At 39.9% G+C, this 24907-nt stretch overlaps 1 protein-coding gene across 12 annotated transcripts in view; it reads left to right on the top strand.

Moving 5' to 3' along the window:
* Positions 1–24907, top strand: part of LOC138751597 (tax1-binding protein 1 homolog) — a 244849-nt gene that overhangs the window by 53739 nt on the left and 166203 nt on the right. For all 12 annotated transcript variants that reach the window (XM_069914095.1, XM_069914096.1, XM_069914098.1 and 9 more), the window contains 4 exons: positions 12198–12356; positions 20207–20355; positions 23008–23098; positions 24659–24844. In XM_069914095.1, coding sequence (XP_069770196.1) covers positions 12198–12356; positions 20207–20355; positions 23008–23098; positions 24659–24844 — 585 coding nt within the window. The remainder of the gene's footprint in view (positions 1–12197; positions 12357–20206; positions 20356–23007; positions 23099–24658; positions 24845–24907) is intronic.

Below are 24907 nucleotides of genomic sequence, written 5' to 3'. Positions count from 1 at the left end.
CAACCGTGCTGCCCCTAAAAATTCCTATGCAAACTTTAAAAACAACCTTCGCTGACCACAATGCCTCCAATCCTATTATCTGCAAGGTTTCTAATCTAATTTACTATATTATCATCCAGATTATTGATATAGATGACAAACAATAGTCTCAGCACTGTTCCCTGAGTCATACCACTAGTCACAGGCCTCTGGTCTGAGAAGAAATCATCCATCCACTATTACTCTGGCTTCTCCCATCCAGCCATTGTCAAATCCAATTTATAACTTCACCATGAATACCGAGCATCTGAATCTTCCTCACTAACCTCCCACGTGGAAACTTGTTAAAGGCCTTACTAAATCCATGTAGATAACATCCACAATCTTTCCTTTGTCAACTTCCCTGGTAAGCTCCTCAAAACTTTATAAGATTTATTAAACATGACCTATCACACACAAAGCCATGTTGACTATCTCCAATCAGTCTGTAGCAATCCAAATACTTGTATATCCAATCTCTTGGAAGACTTTTCAATAATTTACCTACTACTAATGTCTGGCTCACTGGCCTGTAATTTCCAGGGTTACTTTTGGAATCTTTTTAAAACAATGGTGCAATGTGAGCTACCTTCTAATCCTTTGGTACCACACCTGTGGCTCAGGACATTTTAAAATATTTCTGCCAGAGTCCCTGCAATTTCTACACTAACCTCCCTAAAGGTCTGAGGGTATATCATGTCAGGCCCTGGGGATTTATCCATCCTTATTTGCTTTAAGGCAGCAACCACCTCCTCCTCTTTAATCTGTATGGGTTCCATAACCTCACTGCTTGTTTTCCTTACTTCCCTCGACTCTGTGCCAATTTCCTGAGTACATACTGATGCAAAAACCTATTTAAGATCTTCCCCATCTCTTTTGGCTCAATACATAGCTGACCACCCTGATCTTCAAGGGAACCAATTTTATTTGTTATTATCCTTTTGCTCTGTCAAAGCAACCTCGTGTCTTCTTTTAGCCTTCCTGATTTCTTTCTTGAGTTTTTTCTTGCTTTTTAAAAATATTCTCGAGTGTCTCATTTGCTTCGTGATGACAACATCTGCTATGCATTTCTCTCTTCTTCCAAACCAGAACCTCAATATCCTTCAAACCAAGATTCCCTAATACTGCTAACTTTGCCTTTTAATCATGACCAGAACATGCATACTCTATACTCTCAAAAATTTGACCTTTGAGGGTCTCCCACTTACCTTGTCCAAAAACAATTTATCCCAATCTATGTATTCTGGATCCTTTCTCATTTCCTCAAAATTAGCCTTTCTCCAATTTAGAATCTCAACCAGAGGCCCAGACCAATCCTTCTTCATAATTAACTTGAAACTAATGGCATTATGATCACTGGACCCAAAATGTTCCCCTATACATATTTCTGTCACCTGTTTTGTCTTGTGCCCCAATAGGAGATCCAGTATTGCACTCTCTCTAGTTGATACCTCTGTATATTGATTTAGAAAACGTTCTTGAATATATTTGACAAACTCCAAGCCATCAGCCCTTTTACATTATGGGAGTCCCATACAATATGTGGAAAGCTAAAATCTCCGACTATCACAACTATGTGTTTCCAGCAGCTTTCTGCTATCTCTCTGCAGATTTGCTCCTCCAGTTCTCATTGATTATTGTGTGGTCATACCTTTCCCGTTCCTCAGCTGCACCCGTATAACCTCAGTAAATGAGCTCTCTGATCTGACCTGCCTGAGCACATCTGTGATAATTTCTGGTATTAAAACTACAGAACCTCTTGCCACTGGTTGTAAAGATGGACATACTTGGAAATGTGTTTATGGTTGGATAAAAAGAACACAGAGAAAATCATTTTTTAAAAGGAAAATGGGATGTGTTTCGGCTGTTTGTGTTTAGGCTACATGAGAAAAAAACTGCAAGATGTGACATAATTGTAACATATACAATTTGAAGTAACCTAAAATACTGCAGATCTATCAAAGGAACAAGGAATTGGAAAAGGAGCAAACAGAAATAAAAGAAACGTCAAAATAGTGTTTATAGCCTCAGTTCAGACAAGTGGTCTTACTGGGGGCAGTAACTGTAAGCTCTCAATAATGCCTGTACAAGTCAAGAGCAAGAATGGGAATGCAACCCTACATTCTTATACATTTCTTGATCCAGGCAGCACTGCATCCTTTTGTACGGTGGGACTGATGAACAAATTTAATCTTCAAGGAAGTAAGTAGAAAATTATGTTGAAAACCACGAGACAAGAAAAGATCAGTGAGACCAGTATTGTTTCAGACTTGGAAGTTGCTGGATTGCATGATGAAAAATTTTGATCTTCCAAATTTATATACGCAGAAGACTATGCCTGTGCATGATGGAAATATTCCACATCAAAACGATATCCATCAGTTGTCTTATTTATGGAAGGTTTATCTGTCTAAAGTTAAAGATTAGTTCAGATGATCCAAAGGTTTTGGATATAGTACAAAGTTGGGGAGATGGACGTTGTGCCGTTAAAACTAGGCTTGAATGAACAGTAAATGGACATTCAGCAGGAAATAATTATATTGCTCAGGATCAGTTAAAGACAAGTGTCAACAGGATTTTTGTTGTGAAAATGCAAAAATTATGGGGCAGCAAAAGACTGTAAATAAGAAATTCACTTGTGAAGAAAAGAAAATAGATCAATGTGAAAATAAATAAAAAGCATCTAAAACAATATTAAAGGAATTATTTTCATCAGAAATGGATGAAAATGAAGTATTAGAAATTGTTGCAAATACTGTTGGTGATTATTCCTGTGCAATTGAATCATAGGCAGGAATAAAACAAAAGACGGAACAAATTTGAAAGGAGTTTTTGTAGCTCAGAAATTATAGCAGACACAGGTAATGACAAATTCTCACAACATGCTGCAAAACTGTGAATGCAGAAAGTCGCATTGATGGAATAAAGGAACATGTAACTAACTGATAATTTGGTAAAATTGCATTCAGAAAACAAAATATTGAAAAAGTGCTTGGAAAATTAGAAAATCACAAAAACATGAAAGGAAAGATTTTAACTTTGTAATTGAAACCAAAACTGGATTTTAAAAGGATGAGACTGTGAATCATTCCAATAATTCTTCAATTTTGAAAGTGACTGAGGGAAAGGTATAGTGAGAGGTTGACAAGAATAAAGATATAATTGTAAATAAAATTTGCAAGGTCAAAAAGCAAAAGAAAAGATTAACTGCTGAAGAAATTAATATAGTTATCGAGGAAAGAGATTCAGCCTTATCAAAATGTAAAAGGTTGGAAGAAGAAATTCATCTTTGAAAGAGAACAAATCATTAGTTAATGGTTAACAGTTGACTACAAAAAATAAACAAGAATGTAACTTGAAGGATCAGTTACTAACAATGCAGAAAGAGAAATTGCATATCAACAATTTGACAAACAAGATGAAATAATAATGTCATTTGAATCTTGTCTTATTTATAACCAACTGTGGAAAAGAAAGAAAGAAAAAGATATGCAAATCTGTTGAAGGAAAGGTTAAATGTGTAAAGAATTTTTGTTAGGTCGGCGTCGTGTTGGACCCTGCATGGTTGTCAGAGGCATCCTGAGTTTGTTTTTACATTTCATGACCATCTTTGTTATACACATGCGTGGTTGCAGGAGCATGCACAGTACTTTCTAGGTTGGAGTGCCAGTTGGAGCATGCGCAGTACTTTCTAGGTTGGAGTGCCAGTTGGAGCATGCGCAGTACTTTCTAGGTTGGAGTGCCAGTTGGAGCATGCGCAGTACTTTCTAGGTTAAAGTGCCAGTTGGAGTATGCGCAGTACTTTCTAGGTTGGAGTGCCAGTTGGAGCATGCGCAGTACTTTCTAGGTTGGAGTTCCAGTTGGAGCATGTACAGTGGGGCAGTGCGCAAATATGGAGTTTTAGATATAATACAATCCTGAATTTCTTTTTCCTGTAGACAAAGCAGAATTACCACTTATTGGTAGTTTTTTTAAAAAAAGTGGACTCAGCAAACACGTGTAAGCAAATAAAGTTATCAAACTGTCTAATCGGAAAAAAAAATCAATAAAGTGGAATAGTAAGAGTCCCACAATGTCCTCAGTTGTTGAGGAGTCTGATGGTGGAGGGGTAGCAGCTGTTCCTGCACCTGGTGGTGCGAGTCTTGTGGCACCTCGACCTCTTTCCTGATGGCAGCAGCGAAAACCGAGCATGTGCTGGGTGATGTGGATCCTTGATGATTTCTGCAGCTCTCCGATGGCAGCATTTCCTGTAGATTTTCTCGTTGGTGAGGAGGGTTTTGCCTGTGATGTTCTGGGTTATTTCCATTATCTTTTGCAGGGCTTTCTGCTCAGGGGTAGTGGTGACCCCCATACCAGATCGTGATGCACACTTTTGTATCACACATCTGTAGAAATTTTCCAGAGTTTCTGATATTGTATCAACCCTCTGCAAATGCTGAAGTGCTTTTCTCATGATGCCATTTGTATGTTGGATCTAGTAAAGATCCTCTGAGATGGTGATTCCCAAGAACTTAAACTCTCCACCTTTGATCCACCTGGATTGTACACCTCTGGTTTTCCCTTCCTGAAGTTAACAATCAGCTCCTTGATCTTGGTGACATTGAGTGTGAGGTTGTTGTTGGTGTACCATTCAGCCAAGTTTTCATTCTTGATCCTGTATGCTGATTTATCACCCCTTTTTATTCAACCCACTACTATGGTATCAAATCTGACAAAATTGAAATGCATCTGAAGGACAACTTTTTTTTTGCTGAGTTTCAACAGTCTATGGATATTTAGTTGTGACAGACTTTGAAATCTTTCTCAAATATGTATTGAAATTATGCAAAATTATTTACACAATAGATTGATGACTTTCTAGACTAACATTATAATGAGTCAGCTTCATAAATGAAGCATGTATATCTTCATATCAAAAACCTTTTGTTTTCTATGTTCAAATTATTATTCTGAGGAATTTAGAGAATAGCACAATAAAGGTATGTTACGATAAGTGGTCTGATTCACTGACGGAACAGAGAATAGGGGTATGTTAATCATCAGATTGTAACTAGAAGTGTGCCACATTGATGCTCAGCTATTTATAATCTGTATTAACCTTGATGGAGGGACAGGAGTTTTGTTTATGAATTTTGAGACTGAAGAGCCCATCCGGCCCTTAGAGCTTTTTCTGCCCTTCACTGATATCATCACTGTCCCCAGATGCATTGATTCCCTGATGTCCATAAATCTATCAATACTATACACAGTCCAAAGGTTCACAAAGAAATTTCTCTCCATCTCAGTCTAAAATAGTTTGCTGATTATATTGGAATTATGCCAGTCTACTCCAACAAACTCATTATCCCTCAAATGAGGCTTGGGAGTCTTCACATCATTCCCTGTATGTTAGAGACTAAACCTGTCAAAGCTAGTCCAAGTGCAGTCTCCCAAGGCTTAATGCAATTGCAATAACATTTTCTGACTCCTGTTTTCTCATCATAAAGGCAAATGTTGTAGTTATTACCCTCCTAATTGCTTGCTATATCTAGGTGTTGACTGTCTTGGGTAAACTTATACCTCTCATTTTGTTCATTTTAGATTGGTCACAGTGTTTGAGCTACCGAAAGAAAATAGACACACACACCGAGAGCAGTTCAGTTTATACAAATGTTTATTACTAATTCAAAAGCTGATTTCACACTACAATATGCAAGCCCTTCCCAACTATACTTATCAACGCTTGGACTGGTCCCAACTGCCGAAGCGAGGCAACGACTGCACACTTGTAGTAGGTTGTCAGGGCGCTGGTAGCAGCTTCTCCACCTCCCCCGACCGGGACGTTGCTCGGACTCTGGCTGTTCTTCCTTCTTGACAAGGGGTGTTCCCACCCCTCGGAGAGTCTAAACTTCAGCAGCAGGACCACAAGCTTATATACCCCAAAAACAATTAATCATGCGCCTACTCCTTCTAATATTTGTCAGTCAAAATCAAAACTGAACATTACATTCTACAATTTAGAAGATTAATTATTATGGAACCAGGATGTTATAATTTCCTGGTTTATCTCGTAGATACAAAGACTTATTAAAACTTCTCGAGCAAGACAGGTTGTGACCAATTCGTCAATTTCAGAGTGTTGCATTTGACAACTGCTTTCCCTGGGCCTCACAGTGGAATTCCATTTCAAAGTGTATCTTCAGATAAGTCCCCATGGCTGAGTTTAATTACATCTGCTAGTTCTGAAAGTAAGGTGACCTGCGTGTAGACCCAGTGTCGTCAGTTCCACATAAGCAAAAAGCATCTGGGTACATGGTTTTAATCCTCCATTACATTGACTTTCAATGATGTTCACAAATATACGGGGGCCTCTTTGAAGATCAACATTATCTAAATTCACATTATTTAAAATGTGCTCTGCATTTGAGTAATTAATGAATAGAATAATTGAGAAAAACATTGGTCTCCATTGTATAGTGTATCACAGCATAACAGCAGTTTGATTAGTGGTAATTCCGCCCTACAGAATTTCTAAATGACTCCAAAAAAATTTAGTGTGAGAGTTCATTGTCACATGCACAGAAATTCACGCTAGAAAAAGATTTAAGATACACCAATGACATGAGTATAAATTAACTTATCACAATGTGCCATGAGCAGAAAAATTATAATATATACAAGAATTTAAAAAATCACAATAGCCAGATGATGCAAAATAGTGTTTCAATCATGTAGACGTCTTTTTTTGGTGGTCCCAAACTAGTTTATGGTTAGGGTAGTATCAGCACAGACTAAAAGGGGGGGAAATATCTGCTTTTATAATCTGCAGATACCAGACTTAAGGATTCTGTACCTTCTGCCTAGAGGCAACAACAAGAAGAGATTGTGACCAGAGTGTTAGGGTCCTTTATGATATTGGCTGCTTTGTTGAGGCAGCGCCTCGTGTAGAGCCTTTAATAGATGGAGGGTCGATACCCATGATCCATTTAGGTAGATGCAGAGTAAAAATTTGTTTTTATGTGAGTTGTGTGAGGAAAAATAATAAACATACACAGGCAACTGATCTAGTTTTCCAAGGACTATGATTGCAGGCTGCCAATTTAATGTAGGAGGTTTAAGGGATTTCCTTTGGAAACTGACAAGATGATCCCTTCAATTGATATCCACCAATCATAACTGCTAGTTCACAGCAGTAGGCCGGCCACAATAGATTTGCTTTGGAAGATGTATACAGTGATACTATATCAACAATGTAGCATCCATTATTAATTAGTTTGGCTACCCCTTCTCTTCTGTGTATTTATTTTTAATAAAAATGTCCCGTTGTGATTCAGTGGAGAAAAAAGGTTCATCGTCATCATGGTCCATCCCTTCACGAGCGAAGATGAACACGGTGCCTTGTAGCTCTTCTGCCCTCACAGAACTTTTTGTAGCTGTTGGCCATGCAGTGCGATTTTATTTATTTATTTTGCGAGACCTCCCAGTCAGTATGGTTGACATGGAATGACTGGAGATTGCGCTTGATTACGTCTTTATAGCAAAGACGTGGACAGGGAGCATCTGGTAGCCCACCATAAGTGGACATCTTTTGGCAATCCGCTGTCTTCCATATGGACAAAGTGACCAACCCACCTCCGGTGGCGAGCGCGGATGATTGAGTAGAGGTCCCTACTTCCAGTCTTCTCCAGGACTTGGACGTTTGTGACTCTGTCACGCCATGAATAGCCTAGGATGGATCTGAGGCAGTGGAAATGGAATGTGTTAAGGTGGTGTTCTTGCTTTCTGTATGTGACCCAGGATTCACAGCCGTAGAGAAGAGTACTCAGCACGCAGGCCTCGTAAACTCGGATCTTCAACTTGGTGGAGAGGTCGCAGTTCTCCCAAATGCGGGCACGGAGGTGTCCGAAAGTAGTGGATGCTTTTCCCAGGCGTGTGTTCAGTTCTGCGCCAAATGAGTTCATTGTTGTCATGGTGGAGGCCAAGTAGCAAAATTTCTCTATGTTGCCAAGCACTGACCCATTGATGGTAATTGATGAAGTGTCGTGGGTTTGTTGGCTAAAGACGACCGTCTTGCCCAGGCTGATTTTCAGTCCAAATTCACTGTGATTCAGTGGAGGAAAAAGGATACACATTATAAAAAGTTGCAATACAGAGTGTTTTCCAGCAGAGGAATGCTGTACTGAATTGCAAGCTGCCAGCAGTTCCGTAAATAACATTGTTTTGCAATTGCATCAGGCCTCTGCTTCATGGCTGGACATTACTGACTTTAGGCCAGAGGTAACTGCAAACTTGACAGGAAAAAATGCAAGCTATTCAAATTTTCAGCTTCATGTAAGCCATCTCTTTAATGAAACCTCCTTTGTGCGACCTGATTAAAAAGGAAATGTAGATTTGTGTTTTTCTTTAGTGTTAACATTTCAAGTTCATTTATACCAGTTGTTTATTTTAAGAATGCTTGTTATTTTTAATGTTTTATTTTAATAATACTTGATCTGTAAAAGCAATACTTAGATCTATTTCATATATTCTGCATGGCTCTGATTATCAGAAGCATTTGGAAGCACTTAACAAAGCCTTTAACCATACAGGCTGATTAAAAAGCTATCACAATAGTCTGAATCAGGGTAACAGGAATTGATGTCTGACACACACTGATGCTCATGGACCACTCTGATTCATGGTAGACAGCATCTGTGGATCAAAGAGCTCAAATTACTGCAGTGAGCTGCAAAATGTTAATGTGATTGTGGAGAAAATGAGTGGATAGATGAATTGGAGGTTTGAGTTGAACAATGCATGAATTGAACCATCATTTAAATAGCATGAGATATTTAATGTGACAATTGTTCTTGTTCAAGGAACACGGGAAGTGGATGTGGAGATAGTTTGGAGGGCAATAGCAATGTTACCTGTCAGTATAAGAAGGATGGAGTATAAAAGTTGGGAAGATTTGCTAAGAATACAGGCTTTGTTGAGACAACACAAAATATTATAAGTGAGAGAGAAACTAGAAGTTCTCAGAAGGTCAGACAATATCAATGGAGAGAAATAGTCGTTCATTGTTTCAGCTTAGGTCCCTTTTATTGCGACTTGAGTGGGAAAGAGTTATAGTAAGCATAAAAAAGGGTGGGAGAAGGACAGGGACCAAAAGGTGACGAGACCACGAAAAGCAGAGCAAATCAAACAACTACAGCCATGACACTTCATAAGGTCGCAACTATCTTATTGTGGACATGTTTTTAAAAATCACATTTCTGTAAACATGCAACAGATTACATTATGGTAATCTACAATGCATTGTTAGCTAATATCTATAGATGCTGTTATTTGTATCTGTATCACCTCTAATCTCCACCTAAACCATTTATTGCAGCCCAAAGCCAAGCACTCCTTTGTGGAAGCACAAGCAAGACTAAGCTATGATGCCCTCAAATGTACTTGCCATTCAATGGGCCCTTCTTGATCTGATCATTGGCCATGATCAGTCTACTTCAAGGGCGGCATGGTTTGTGAGGCAGATAACACAACGTTATTACAGTTTATTACAATCTACTTCCGCATGATGCTGAACCAAGCTGAACCAAGCCATGAAAGACCTCAACAATGAAGATGCTGTTTACATCCGGTACCGCACGGATGGCAGTCTCTTCAATCTGAGGCGCCTGCAAGCTCACACCAAGACACAAGAGAAACTTGTCCGTGAACTACTCTTTGCAGATGATGCCGCTTTAGTTGCCCATTCAGAGCCAGCTCTTCAGCGCTTGATGTCCTGTTTTGCGGAAACTGCCAAAATGTTTGGCCTGGAAGTCAGCCGGAAGCAAACTGAGGTCCTCCATCAGCCAGCTCCCCACCATGACTACCAGCCCCCCCACATCTCCATCGGGCACACAAAACTCAAAACGGTCAACCAGTTTACCTATCTCGGCTGCACCATTTCATCAGATGCAAGGATCGACAACGAGATAGACAACAGACTCGCCAAGGCAAGTAGCGCCTTTGGAAGACTACACAAAAGAGACTGGAAAAACAACCAACTGAAAAACCTCACAAAGATAAGCGTATACAGAGCCGTTGTCATACCCACACTCCTGTTCGGCTCCGAATCATGGGTCCTCTACCGGCATCACCTACGGCTCCTAGAACGCTACCACCAACGTTGTCTCCGCTCCATCCTCAACATTCATTGGAGCGCTTTCATCCCTAACGTCGAAGTACTCGAGATGGCAGAGGTCGACAGCATCGAGTCCACGCTGCTGAAGATCCAGCTGCGCTGGGTGGGTCACGTCTCCAGAATGGAGGACCATCGCCTTCCCAAGATTGTGTTATATGGCGAGCTCTCCACTGGCCACCGTGACAGAGGTGCACCAAAGAAAAGGTACAAGGACTGCCTAAAGAAATCTCTTGGTGCCTGCCACATTGACCACCGCCAGTGGGCTGATATCGCCTCAAACCGTGCATCTTGGCGCCTCACAGTTTGGCGGGCAGCAACCTCCTTTGAAGCAGACTGCAGAGCCCACCTCACTGACAAAAGGCAAAGGAGGAAAAACCCAACACCCAACCCCAACCAACCAATTTTCCCCTGCAACCGCTGCAACCATGTCTGCCTGTCCCGCATCAGACTTGTCAGCCACAAACGAGCCTGCAGCTGACGTGGACTTTTACCCCCTCCATAAATCTTCGTCCGCGAAGCCAAGCCAAAGAAGAAAGATTACAGCGAGGAAAAATTGAGGCATAGCTAAAGGAGGGATGGAAATAATGGAACTCAATGGAATGAATGTCACCTAAAATTGGAAAATTCAATATACGTGCCTATGGGTTTAAGGCAACTGAGGAGGAATAGGTGTTCTGATTTTATGTTTAACCTTGTGCTGGCAATGGATGAGGCTGAGGACAGACTTATCTTGGTGGGTAATTCTGAGCGAGGCCATTGGTTAATCTGTGTTTGGTCTCACTGATGTGGAAGAGCCCATACATAGTAAAGTAGATTAGGTTGGACAATGTGTATATGAAACTCTGCCTTACTTGGAAGATCTGTTTATGGTGCTAGATGGTGAGGGAGATTTAAGGATATGTTTTGCATCTTTTGAGGGTATAGCTGAAAGTCCCTGAGGGAGTGGAAGGATTGGTGGGGAGGGAAGAGTGGACTAGGGAGTTGCAGAGGGAATGATACCTACAGAAAGGGTGAGGAGGGGAAAATGTGGCTGCTGGTGAGATGAAATTGAAAAGTTGTAGCATCTGTTGTGTTCCTCTTTTTCTCTTGAAATACTATATTCAGTTTTGGTCTTCATGGAAGGATATATTTTCCTTGGAATCAATATTACAAAGCTTACATCAACAAATTACTGGGATGAAGGGGTTGTCTTATCAGAAGCATTTCACAGTTTGGGTCTCTGCTATCTGGATTTCATAAAGAAAAGCCATGACTTTATTAATACATGTAACATTCTGCTGGTGGTTGGTGCATTGTTTCTAGAGTGAAAAATTAAAATGTGGAGGAGCATAATTCAAAAAATTGTTCTCCATTATAGATAATTCCAAAGATTCACAATGGTTGCTGAGTCATTAAGTAAACTTGAGGAATTTCAAGTAAATTTCAGATTCAGAGCAGTGTTTTAAGTTTAGATTTTTAAATTTAGACATACAGCATGGTAACAGGCCCTGGCAAGCCCACAGGCCTCTGCCATCTAAATACACCCAATTAGCCTACAATCCAACATATGAATTGAAGGGTGGGAGGAAATCCATGCAGACAAGAGGCGAACATGAAAACTCCTTACAGTGCCGGTTTCTAACCCGGATTGCTGGTACTTTTATAACATTTGTGTTAACCACTACACTAATTGTGCTGCCCTTGAAGCAGGCTAATGATCAGATCTAGAAGGTCCCATTGAATTGTAATCTTAGTCTTGTGTTTCAACAAAGGAGAGCTTGGTTTTAGGCTGCAATTGGCCTTGTTGGTTTGGGTGCAGATTAGAGGTGATACATATAGAGGTGACAGGATTTTTGGAGATTAGCTAACAATGTAGGTAAGAGAAATGTGATTTTTTTAAAAATTTGTCCACAATAAAATAGTTGTGATGTTATGAAATATCATGGCTGTAGTTTTTTTAATTTGCTCTGCTTTTTGTGTGTTTTATTATGTTGTATTTTGCTGGTTAGTGCAATGTTGCAAATCTGACTACTATTTTCTTTATATTCAGCAAAAGATTGAAATGTTGCTTAAAGAGAAGGAGGAACTGTTGAAAGCTAAATCTGGACTTGAAGAGGAACTGGGCCAATTATGTGAGCGCATAGACAAGTTTGATAAAGAAATTCATCATGAAAAAGAAGTCTGTGACCAAATAAAGAAGGACTACAAGGTATGAATTTTAGAATTACTGATTTGCTCATTGTTAGAAAATGAATTGAGTTTCATTTCTATTCAATATACTTCTATTTTCTAGTTGAAAAATAAAGTAATAGATGCTTTGTTAATGTTCATGAAATTCAGGTTTGTTTGAAATTAACATTAATAGTTTTATTTCTATACTTAAATGTGCTGGATAAACTCTGCAGGTAACACAGCATTCTTGATATAGCAAAGGTGTGTAGCCAACGTTTCAGTACTTAGCCCTTTGTCGTGATATGAGCAAAATACAGGGAGTCATTTGAATAAAATTATGGGAGGAAGAGCACAGGCCCACAGACAAGATATTATGTGTGGGAGGGCAGAAGAGACAAAAGCTGGAGAGAGATAGGAGGAAGGGATAGCTGATTGGAGGGGAAAGGAGACAGGGAGGGATGTAACAGAAACGGGAGAAGTAGTTGTTAATGCCATCTGGTCGGCTGTTTACTTTTGACCTTGGCAGGCTTGATGAAGCCAATTGCAAAGGCGGGTTGTGTCCCCTTGGCCGCTCATCTGGGATTTGATCAAAATTGGAGCTTATTGATCGATTAATTTTCAATTTGATTGATTAAATTCTGTTTTGAAGACCAATTAAAAGGTTTGTGTGTGTGGGGGAAAAACAGCAGCAATGGATATTGATGAGTTTTTGAATCGCCATCCTCTGTGGGTTTGCAGAGGGTAAAAGGGATGTGGTGGTTATTGCCCAAAAATTGGGACTTTTTACAATAAAACAGTCAATGAAAAAAGCTGAGATTTGGAAAATTATAATTAAAAACTATATAGCAGTGTGGAAGTTTGGACAGAAAGATTTAGAACCGTTTCCCAAGAGTAAATCCCTTGGGCAGCTATTATCATTTGGTAAAGTGTAAATTTGAGCCAGAGAAGCATGAGAAATGGAGTTCCATCTTCTGGTCCTAGTGAGAGGCTTGTTACCAGTTGGGGGGTTAGGTTAGTTCCTCCATTTGATAAGGCTGAGATTGATAAATACTTCCAGTATTTTGAGAAGGTAGTTGAGATTTTAAAGTGGCCACAAGACCATTGGTCCCTCGTTACAAAGAATGATTAAAGGGAAGGCTTACTTTGCCCTTATAGCCAAGCAAGCTGCTGATTATGAGACTGTAAAGCAAGTTGTGCTTAAAGCTTATGAGTTGGTTCCAGAAGCTTATAGGCAAAATTTCAGGAATTTGAGGAAATCGGTGAACCGGTGGATTTTGCATATGACAAAATTGTGTGCTTTGACTGGTGGTGCACATCAAAAACAAAAGATGATTATAACCGACTGAGAGAGCTGGTGTTAATTAAGGAAATTAAAAGGTGTGTTTCTAATGACACAAAAGCATATTTAGATGAAAAGGGAGTGTAAACCATATAACCACTTACAGCACAGAACAGGCCAGTTCGGCCCTTCTAGTCCATGCTGTAACAAATCCCCACCCTCCTAGTCCCACTGACCAGCACCCGGTCCATACCCCTCCAGTCCTCTCCTATCCATGTAACTATTCAGTCTTTCCTTAAATGTAACCAATGATCCCGCCTCGACCACGTCTGCCGGAAGCTCATTCCACATCCCTACCACCCTTTGCGTAAAGAAATTTCCCCTCATGTTCCCCTTATAATTTTCCCCCTTCAATCTTAAACCATGCCCTCTAGTTTGAATCTTCCCCACTCTTAATTGAAAAAGCCTATCCACGTTTATTCTCTGTCCCTTTTAAAATCTTAAACACCTCTATCAAGTCCCCTCTCAATCTTCTACGCTCCAGAGAAAAAAGCCCCAGTCTGCACAACCTTTCCCTGTAACTCAAACCTTGAAATCCTGTCAACATTCTCGTGAACCTTCTCTGCACTCTCTCTATTTTGTTTATATCTTTCCTATAATTTGGTGACCAAAACTGTACACAGTACTCCAAATTTGGCCTCACCAATGCCTTGTACAATTTCAGGATTGTACAGCCTGGCAGGATTTTTCTAAAATTAGTGGATGAGTATGCTTTAACCCACAAGGTTAAGTTTGTACCAAGTAGAAACTTCCAGAAGGGTAATATGGACTATCCAAGTGAGTTAGAAAAGTGCTGGGGGCGATATGCCATAGACATGGAGCAGACAAGTGTAATACTAATACAAGACTTTTATTGACTCTCACCCACCACTATACTGGCCAGTGGGAAAGCATCTCCATCTGTTATACCAGTAGGGTGGAGCATCTCTATAGCCATAGCAAATCGCAAGCAGCTCCATACATGAGAAGCATTCAATGTAATATACCCTACCCCGCCCCCCCATCCCCATCCCAATTACATCATCACAGGGTAAAGATGAAAGGAAGCAAGAAAAGAAAAAAAACCTTCAGGTCCCCTTTGCCACTATTGTAAGATACCTGACATGTAATAGCAAATTGTCCCGTGCTGAGAAAAAAGAAAAGGGGCCAGCAACAGATGCATGTATTCAAAGAGATTAAAAAAAAATATAGAAATCAGAAAGGTTCCAGACCTGCTGATAACATGGGGATGAATTCAAATATTTTTTGCCAGATAGTTTGGTTTCGGTAAAGGAAGGGTCAATACAAGTGTCAGTGCATACTGAGACCACCCAGTCACTCATGTTGGACAGTGTTTTGGAGTTTGTTGATGAGACTGCCACAGGTGAGAGAATTTGATTCTAAGTCTGCTGAGTGATCTGGAGTCGATACCTCTGGACAGGATAGTGATGAAATCAGAATTAGTTGATGGACTTATTACAATAGGGATCCAATCAAGTTTACCAGTGGAGGGAGTTTCATTGTTATTAGGAAATGACCTTGCAGAGGGTTAAGTTGTCCCTGTGGTGCGGTTGATGGCTAAACAAGTCATTGATGAGACAAAGACACACACACACACACACACACACACACACACACACACACACACACACACACACACACACACACACACACACACACACACACACACACACAGGTCAGATACAGCAATGAGCTCTCTGAACCCTTCTCCATTAACAATGGCGTGAAGCAAGGCTGCGTTCTCGCACCAACCCTCTTTTCAATCTTCAGCATGATGCTGAAACCAGCCATGAAAGACCTCAACAATGAAGATGCTGTTTACATCCAGTACTGCACGGATGGCAGTCTCTTCAATCTGAGGCGCCTGCAAGCTCACACCAAGACACAAGAGCAACTTGTCCGTGAACTACTCTTTGCAGACGATGCCGCTTTAGTTGCCCATTCTGAGCCAACTCTCCAGCGCTTGATGTCCTGTTTTGCGGAAACTGCCAAAATGTTTGGCCTGGAAGTCAGCCTGAAGAAAACTGAGGTCCTCCATCAGCCAGCTTCCCACCATGACTACCAGCCCCCCCACATCTCCATCGGGCACACAAAACTCAAAACGGTCAACCAGTTTACCTATCTCGGCTGCACCATTTCATCAGATGCAAGGATCGACGAGATAGACAACAGACTCGCCAAGGCAAGTAGCACCTTTGGAAGACTACAGAAAAGAGTCTGGAAAAACAACCAACTGAAAAATCTCACAAAGATTAGCGTATACAGAGCCGTTGTCATACCCACACTCCTGTTCAGCTCCAAATCATGGGTCCTTTACCGGCATTACCTACGGCTCCTAGAACGCTTCCACCAGCGTTGTCTCCGCTCCATCCTCAACATTCATTGGAGCGACTTCATCTCCAACATCGAAGTACTCGAGATGGGAGAGGCCGACGGCATCGAATCCACGCTGCTGAAGATCAAACTGCGCTGGGTAGGTTACGTCTCCAGAATGGAGGACCATCGCCTTCCCAAGATCATGTTCTATGGCGGGCTCTCCACGGGCCACCGAGACAGAAGTGCACCAAAGAAGAGGTACAAGGACTGCCTAAAGAAATCTCTTGGTGCCTGCCACATTGACCACCGCCAGTGGGCTGATATCGCCTCAAACCGTGCATCTTGGCGCCTCACAGTTCGGCGGGCAGCAACCTCCTTTGAAGACCGCAGAGCCCACCTCACTGTCAAAAGACAAAGGAGGAAAAACCCAACACCCAACCCCAACCAACCAATTTTCCCTTGCAACCACTGCAACCGTGTCTGCCTGTCCCGCATTGGACTTGTCAGCCACAAACGAGCCTGCAGCTGACGTGGTCATTACCCCTCCATAAATCTTCGTCCGCAAAGCCAAGCCAAAGAATATACATATACACACACGTGTATGTGTGTGTGTATATATATATATATATATATATATATATATATCTATATATGTACACACATACACATATCTATCTAGATATATCTATCTAGATATATCTCTCTAGAGATCTATCTCTTGCAGCTCCTGCTTGGATTCACTCCCGTTCAGCATGTTTCACAAGCAACACATGACTCCCTACAGTCCAATGTTCCCTTTCCACCGATTAAAATTTGTACATGGTTCCAAGCATCTAATTTCTTGTAGCAACTGTGGTCACGCGTAGCCGCTGCAGACAGATCTGCACCGCTAATTTCATTTTATGTCTGGGCCTGGCACCACCATCTTGTATCTTGTGCTGGGAAGGAGCTGAAAGCTATCATTGACATGATGGCCATTCAGCCTATTGTGTCTATGCCAGCTTTCAGAGCACTATTTCTGCCATTAACTTATAAGAGTGGCAACTTAGTGTCCAATTAATTTATGAGCTTAAAAAGTAGAAGACTGGAAGAACTTCATATTGGGAAGGAAAAGATACGTTGACATTTCGGGTGAAGACCCGAAGACAAAGAGGAAAGGAAAGATTGCTGGTGTACAACAGTATTAGTGTTGGGATTGTACTGGATAAATATTTTGGGAGAATTTGGTAATATTTGGGATTTTGGTAGGATTTCGAGTAGGTTATATACATACACACATTTTAAAACAGATCTTATTTGAAAGACTGAAGAAATATTGAAGATCTCTGGAGAATGTTATGCACCTTTCACAAGTAGGTGTTAATTGAATTGATGTCATAAAATGAATGTGGATGGGAGACACTCTGGCTGTTGGAAGCTCTTGTCAAGGGTTTTGACAGAGTGCCCAGGAAAGTCACTCCTGGGTTTTGTTTATCTAACCACAGCTTGAGCAGAAGAAAGAACTCTAGTTGTTTGCTGAAGAAGGTGGGGGTTTTGCAAGTGAGTCACATGGGCTTTCTGGAAGCCAGTTGGAGAGGGAGAGAGAAGAAGCTCTCTGTCAGCTAGTGTGTGTGACGCTAAAGCAGCTGAACAGTGCAAGTCAGGAAGAACTGGTTGGAAACAAAGTTCCAAAGCAGTGAATGGCTGGAAGTGCTATCTGTCTGATGTTTCTCTTAGAATAAGAGGAATGGAACTCTGGTAGCTTGAAGAAAGAAGTTACCACCTGGAAAACACTGATGGGGCCATATTCATCATTGAGACATTAAGGTGACTAATGGTGGTACCTCAGTTGTGGAAATCCTGGAACAACAAATCTCTCTCTTCAAACCCTACAAGAATCTTCCTGAGTGGTAAACATTTACCTTTCAAGCACCCAAGGCTGGTGAACTTTATACATGTTAAATTCTGTGCACAGTATAAGAATTGCCTGCATCCAGAGAACTTGGAAGAAGAAGTGAGATTGAACTGTGAACCAAAGAACTTTTCTTAAATTTACACACACATTACATACACGTGTGCTTAGAATTAGAAGGGAGTTAAGTTGAAGTTTGATTCTATTTTCATGTTTAAAGTTGATTAAAAATAACTTTTGTTTTAAAAACCACTTGTCCTGGTGAATGTCTATTGTTGCTGGGTTTTGGGGTCCTTTGGGTTCGTAACAGGATAAAGTCTGATGATAGACAGATTCTCCCAGATGGGAAAGAGGGGTGGGAGGCTTGTAGATGAGAGTGGAACTAGATGTGGAGAGGATAATAGGCAGATGGAGGAAGATGAAGAGGAGAACTGCAAAGAGAAAATTAGATGGACTAGTTTGGGTATGTAGGATGAGAACATCAATGGGTTACCTAAAATTGGAAAATTTGATGTTCATACTATTGGCTTGTAAGCTACCCAAGCACAATGTTGTTGTGCTTCAAATGCCTCCTTAGAGATGCAACATCTATTCATTCGTATCCTCCTCCTCACCATTCAGGAACCTAAGCAACCTTTCAGGTGAGGCTGATGTTCACATGTACCTCTTCCAACCTGCTCGTCTGCATTCGATGATCACATTCTGATAACAATAATAATAAAAATTCTGCACTGAAATTCTACCTCATTGCAGCTGAACAAGTATTTGTAAATAAAATAACAAAAATTAATTGAATTAAAAATAGGCGTTACACAAAGTAGATTAATAAATATTCACAGTAATCCTCGTGCAACAAATAATGCAGCCAGTTCTTTTCATGCTGTCAGAAGTCCATGATGATGTAACAAGGAGAAGTTCAAGAGTCTTGTAGCTGTTGGAAAGAAAATGTTGTTGAGTCTTCATGTGTTGGGTTTCGGTACCTTCTTCCTGAAAGAGCAATGAGAAGATGTTGTGACCAATTTGGTGGTAGTTCTTTATGATGTTGGCAGCTTCTTGTGGCAGTGCCTCACATAGATGACTGTAATGCATGGGAAGTTGGAGTCCATGATGATCTAGCTATGTTTGCTACCCATGGCAGCTTCCTGAATTTCTGGGCATTCAATGATCAAATGAGGGTGTGATGCAATTAGTCTGTATACTTTCCATAGTACATCTGCAGAAGATTGATAAAGTATCTAATGGTGTGCCAAATCATCTCAGACTCCTTAAAGTAGAGATGTTGATGTGACTTTTTCACGGTTGCCTCTATGCGCCGGCTTCAGCAAAGGCCTTCTGAAGTAGGGATCCCAGGAACTTGATGATTCTGACCCTTTATACCTCCGTCCCATCAAACAGAATGATGCATGTTTTCTTGGCCTCTCCTTCCTAAAATCAACAATGATCTCCGTGGTCTTGGTAATGTTGACAGCAAGATTGTTGTTCTGGCACCACTCAACCAGGTTGTCTATCTCCATCCTGTATTTAGTTGCAGAGGGACGAATCCCAGATCCTTCAGCTTGGTCATGAATTTTGCTGCTATGATGGAGTTGAACACTGATCTGTAGCCAATGAACAATGGCTGACATAAATGTTTCTGTGGACCAGATTATCTAATGCAAAGTGAAAGGTGAATAAGACGTTGTCAGCCGTTGATTGGTTGTGACAGTTGGTGAACTGAAGTGGATTGGGGTCTTTCCTGGGTTGATTCATTCCATAACCATCCTCTCACTGTACTTTATAACAGTAGACATCATTTCCAATACTTGTTGAAGCAAATGCTCTTGGGAATGATGGATGCCCTTTTGAAGCAGGTGGGGTCCTCTGACAATTGTAGCAAGAGATTGAAAATGTCTGGGGGGAAAAAAAATTCCAGCCAGTTGGTTTGAATAGTTGCTCAGGAGATGGCCAGATACACAATCTGGTCCAGGTGCTTTCCAAGGATTAACCCTCCTACAGAGTTGATCCAAACATCAGCTGTCCCTCCACCTCAACATATGCAGCCTCAGTTCCTCAGCAGTTTGTTTTTTTGTTGCAAGATCATTTTGAATAATACGTGAAAGAAATTTACCAGCATTACAATGTATGGTGAAAGAGCTTTTGATGATGGAAAGAACAAAGAAAGCAAAATTGGTGTGGGTTGAACATTAATTATGGAGGTCAAATATGGAAGATTGCAGCAGTTAGTGCACTTGTGCATGGATGATTAGCTACTAAACTCAAATGTGTGCATACAATGTGTACAAATAATAATTTTTGCCTTGATAAAATTCTTGATAACCCTTTTTATAATTTGTACAATTAGGATCTCTTTCAGAGTTCAGAAGCCTTGAAAATCGAAAAAGAAGATATTGAGAAGAAGTACAAGGAAGTTGCTGCTAGAATTACACAACTTGAAGAAGATATAGTAACTGCTAATCAAAAAGCCATTGCAAAGGAAACTGAATTAGATAGGTGGGAAAAATTTTTAAATGCTGTGCAATTACTTTCCTATCTAGATTCATGATTATTGTAGTCATGTATGATTTGCTATGTTAATTGATGCTATTAAGTTCTTTATTTTACTGATACATTGAGAAATGAGGCAGACTTTTTTTTTAAATTTTTTATTTTTCACACCATAAATCACATTAGCCATGATATACACTATTTCTTTTTCACACATATACAGTGACTTTTTCTCCCCCACCCCTTTCCTCCCAAACCACCCCCCCACCCCCCCCCCTCATCCATTTTAGGTATACAATCTAGGTTGCATTAAGCCAGTCAGACAATGTTGTCATTCAACAAAATTACACCAGAAATTCTACTGAGTCCATTCTTTCCTTCTCCTTCCATCAACTTAGGTAATGTTTGTCCCCGGTAGGTTTTCGCTATTGTATTTAATGTAAGGCTCCTATACTTGTTCGAATATTTCAATATTATTTCTTAACCTATATGTTATTTTTTCTAATGGAATACATTTATACATTTAAATTTAGTAGTTTCTTCCTTTTAATTTGGTTATGTATTCCATTAATATTTAAAGACATATAGTTCAGCGTAGCCCTTTTATATTTTGTTTATCTTCTCTTTCCGTTTTTCCATCATTACCTTTCCTCCTTTTCCATTTCTGTTTTCTTATTTTCAACTCTTTATAAGACAACATTCCTACAACATCCAACATTTTCCTTATTCTCCTATTTCTATCTTATTTATCCCCAATCTCCCCTTCACCTCCTGAGTTGTCCTTTATCCCTTGTCGGACAACCACATCTCCCCTCTCCATTTGGATTTGCGAATCCACTCGCAAGCGTCAACTGATTTTGCAGTGACCGCTATTTCCCCCCACCCCGCCTCCCCCAGAAAAGATTTCACTTTTCATATGTCACAAAGGTCACTCTTTTAATTCCCTCCTTATTCTCTCTATTCCATTACCTTCCCTTATTAATTCTTGTCTATACTATCTATATTTTCCTCTAAGTACAGATACATTCATGTATGCCCATTGTCTCTATTCACTCTTATACCTCTTTACCCGCATACATATCAATCGTGATCATTTTTACTCTCATTACCCGTCTTCATCCCTCAGTCTATTTTTGTCTTTACCCACATACATATCAATCGTGATCATTTTAACTCTCATTACCCGTCTTCCTCCCTCAGTCTATTTTTGTAATTGTTCTGCAAATTTTCGTGCCTCTTCTGGATCCGAGAATAGTCTGTTTTGTTGTCCTGGAATAAATATTTTCAATACCGCTGGATGCTTTAGTATAAATTTATACCCTTTCTTCCATAAAATCGCCTTTGCTGTATTGAACTCTTTTCTCTTCTTTAGGAGTTCAAAACTTATATCTGGATAAATGAAGATTTTTTGCCCTTTATACTCCAGTGGTTTGTTGCCCTCTCTTACTTTTTCCATTGTCTTCTCCAGTACCTTTTCTCTTGTAGTATATCTGAGGAATTTTACTACAATAGATCTTGGTTTTTGTTGTGGTTGTGGTTTAGAGGCCAATACTCTATGTGCCCTTTCTATTTCCATTTCTTGCTGTAGTTCTGGACATCCTAGGGTCTTAGGGATCCACTCTTTTATAAACTCCCTCATATTCTTGCCTTCTTCATCTTCCTTAAGGCCCACTATCTTTATGTTATTTCTTCTGTTATGGTTTTCCATTGTATCTATTTTTTGAGCTAGTAGTTCTTGTGTCTCTTTAGTTTTTTTTATTAGATTTCTCCAATTTCTTTTTTAAGTCTTCTACCTCCATTTCTGCTGCTACTGCCCGCTCTTCCATCTTGTCCATTTTCTTTCCCATTTCTGTTAAGGTCATCTCCATTTTATTTATTTTCTCTTCTGTGTTGTTTATTCTTTTTCTTAAATCCTTAAATTCCTGTGTTTGCCATTCTTTAAATGACTCCATGTATCCTTTAATAAGAGCAAGTATATCCTTTACCTTGCCTTTCTTTTCTTCTTCTATTTCCCTGTACTCTTCCTCTTCCTCTTCTTCCTCTGGGTTGACCATCTGTTGTTTCTTTGGTGCCCTTTCCTCCTCTTCTTTCTTGTTTCTATTGTCTTCTGTGGTCTCTTCTTGCTGCAGGTGTTCTGCAGCTGTCGTTGCCAGCTGTGGAGATCGACTCCCCAGCTGGTCCCCCCTCCCGTCGGTGTGTTTTTTTTCATTCGCATCGCGCATGCGCGATACTTCGCGCATGCGCGGTTGTGCACTTTTACTTGGCTCTGCGAGCCATTTTTGTAGTCCATTATTTACCGACCTGAGGGAGCGGGTTTCTCTCTCCGCAGCGGGCCTCTTCGGACAGGTAAGGCCTTCACCTTTTTCCTCCTTTGTCTTCTCTTCTTCTCTTCTTACCGTTGCTTTCGATTTTTCTTTTTTTGTCGCCATCTTCTTTCCACCTTTATACTCACTTTTCTGTAACTTTTATTTCTGTGCTTTTGTGTTTTCCTTTGTTTTTCCCGACTTTTCTGGAGAGGGCTGGAGTTCACCGTCCGGCCACTACTCCATCACGTGACTCCTCTCGAGAAATGAGGCAGACTTGAGGGGGTATGTTTCAATTATTTATTTTCTTGAGATATATTACTGTATAGCTTAAAAATATGAATTGTTTCTCCAGCGTAAAGTACAAACTGAGGAAACTACTTGCTGAGAAAGAACAATTAGAATTACAATTGAAGAATGAAAGGGATGAAAAAGAGCTTTACAAGGTAATAATAGTAATAGCTATACATTCTTTGTAAAATTTGACTCAAATATTTTGTCATGTAAATGAGCAAGGCCATCTACTGTAAAAATAATATATGGAATTTAATGGTTAATATACCTGTGTCTTCATTCTACTTGATGAATGTTTATTGAATTGACTCAGACTAAAATATAAAACTATGGGTCCTAAAAAGCATATTTCCAGTGAATATACCAATGTCCCCCTTAAGTATTAATTTCCTTCACAAAATCCACTTGTATTACTTGCCTGCACTAATACAACTAATCCCTCCAAATCCTACCATCAAGAAGAGCAAGGGAAGCAGCTGTATAGGAACATGATTACAGAATGATTCACCTCCAAGTTGTACATTCTGCTGACTTGGAAATGTTTTGCTGTTATTTACATCCATATGGTGTGAATCTTGAAACTCCCTCCTCATAGGATTTTTGGAGCTTTTTCACTAAAAGACCACAGCATATCTGTGGTTCAGTAAAATGGTTTTCTTCACCTTCTCAAGGATGTTAAGCACTAGACATGTTAGCAATGCACCCATCACAAAAAATGAACAGCTAAAATAAATTGGTGACATCTCCATTCTGTCATTTCAGCAAGATTTTGAACACTAAGTGCGGGGGTGGGGGTGGAGAGGAGGAAAGAATTTGGGTAGCAAATGTTCCAGGCTACATAGACTGCTGAGAAAGACTTTCAAAAGCTGTTGATTCCTTAACCCAGTGGGCCTGTAGCAAAACTCAACAAAGTTGTACAGTTGCATTTTCCCTGATCTTCAGAACAAAATAAAAATTGTGTTAATCATTAAACATGTAGAGGGCCAATTATTCTTAGGGCCAAACATTTTAGAAAAATATGCACACATTAAAGCCACAGCCATTGAATTGGTTTGGTGTAAATGGATATTTAGCATTCTCTGACAATGCTTAGCAAGCCACCCTGTCAAATTAAGTCCTCTTTTTCAATGGCCTATTGTGCGACTTGAGAAATTTCATTTGCAGTATGGAAAATGGCTAACATGGAACTTTCCAAAAATTTTTAAACTAGTTTGTTTATTAAACTTGTGCAGTCATTAACTTAAAATGTATTTTTCATAGGACTCCAGTGCAGCAACTTTGTACATTTGCAGAGTAGTTGTATACGTTAATATTTTACAGAGTTGTATTAGGACCACATAGTCTGGCAATTGCACAGTCTAACTACAATGAGGATGCATTTGGATCCAGAGAAAGAAAATATTATCTTCACTATTGTATTCATATGGATTTGACACCTGTTTAAGCAGCTGATGCAACTCTGCACTTACTCCTGAAATAGAAAACAGTTTTAGAATGGTTGATCTTTTCACGTTATATACTCTCCCTGGAATTTATCTTGAAAGGTTAACATCCCTGGAACATCTTGAAAAATCATTATCGTTTGATTTGTAACAACTTTGCAGGTGGTTATTTTTGGAATATGTGCATGAAAAGGATCTAACTGTTGGCTCGTGGTTTTTATTGACCATCTAACTAGATTATTACCTTTATAAACAAGTTATTATTTGCAGGTTCATGCAAAGAATACAGAATTTGAAAACACCAAGCTAGCAACAGAAATGCAGTCATTTAAAAATCTTGATGCAAATAAAGAGAGCATGCTGGCCCATTTCAAGGAAGAACTAGGAAGATTACAACAGTGCTTGTCAGAGAAGGAGAAATTGCAAAAAGAAATGCTTATTAATTCTTCCAACGTGGTAAGAGCTTATTTAGGACAAAGTTTTGAATAACTTAAAATTTCTTCACAGATTATTGATATT

This window comes from Narcine bancroftii, chromosome 1, assembly GCF_036971445.1.
Source record: "Narcine bancroftii isolate sNarBan1 chromosome 1, sNarBan1.hap1, whole genome shotgun sequence".
Classification (NCBI taxonomy): Eukaryota; Metazoa; Chordata; class Chondrichthyes; order Torpediniformes; family Narcinidae; genus Narcine; species Narcine bancroftii.
Note: the sequence above shows the minus strand (reverse complement) of the source record. Positions and strands in the feature narration are given on the sequence as shown.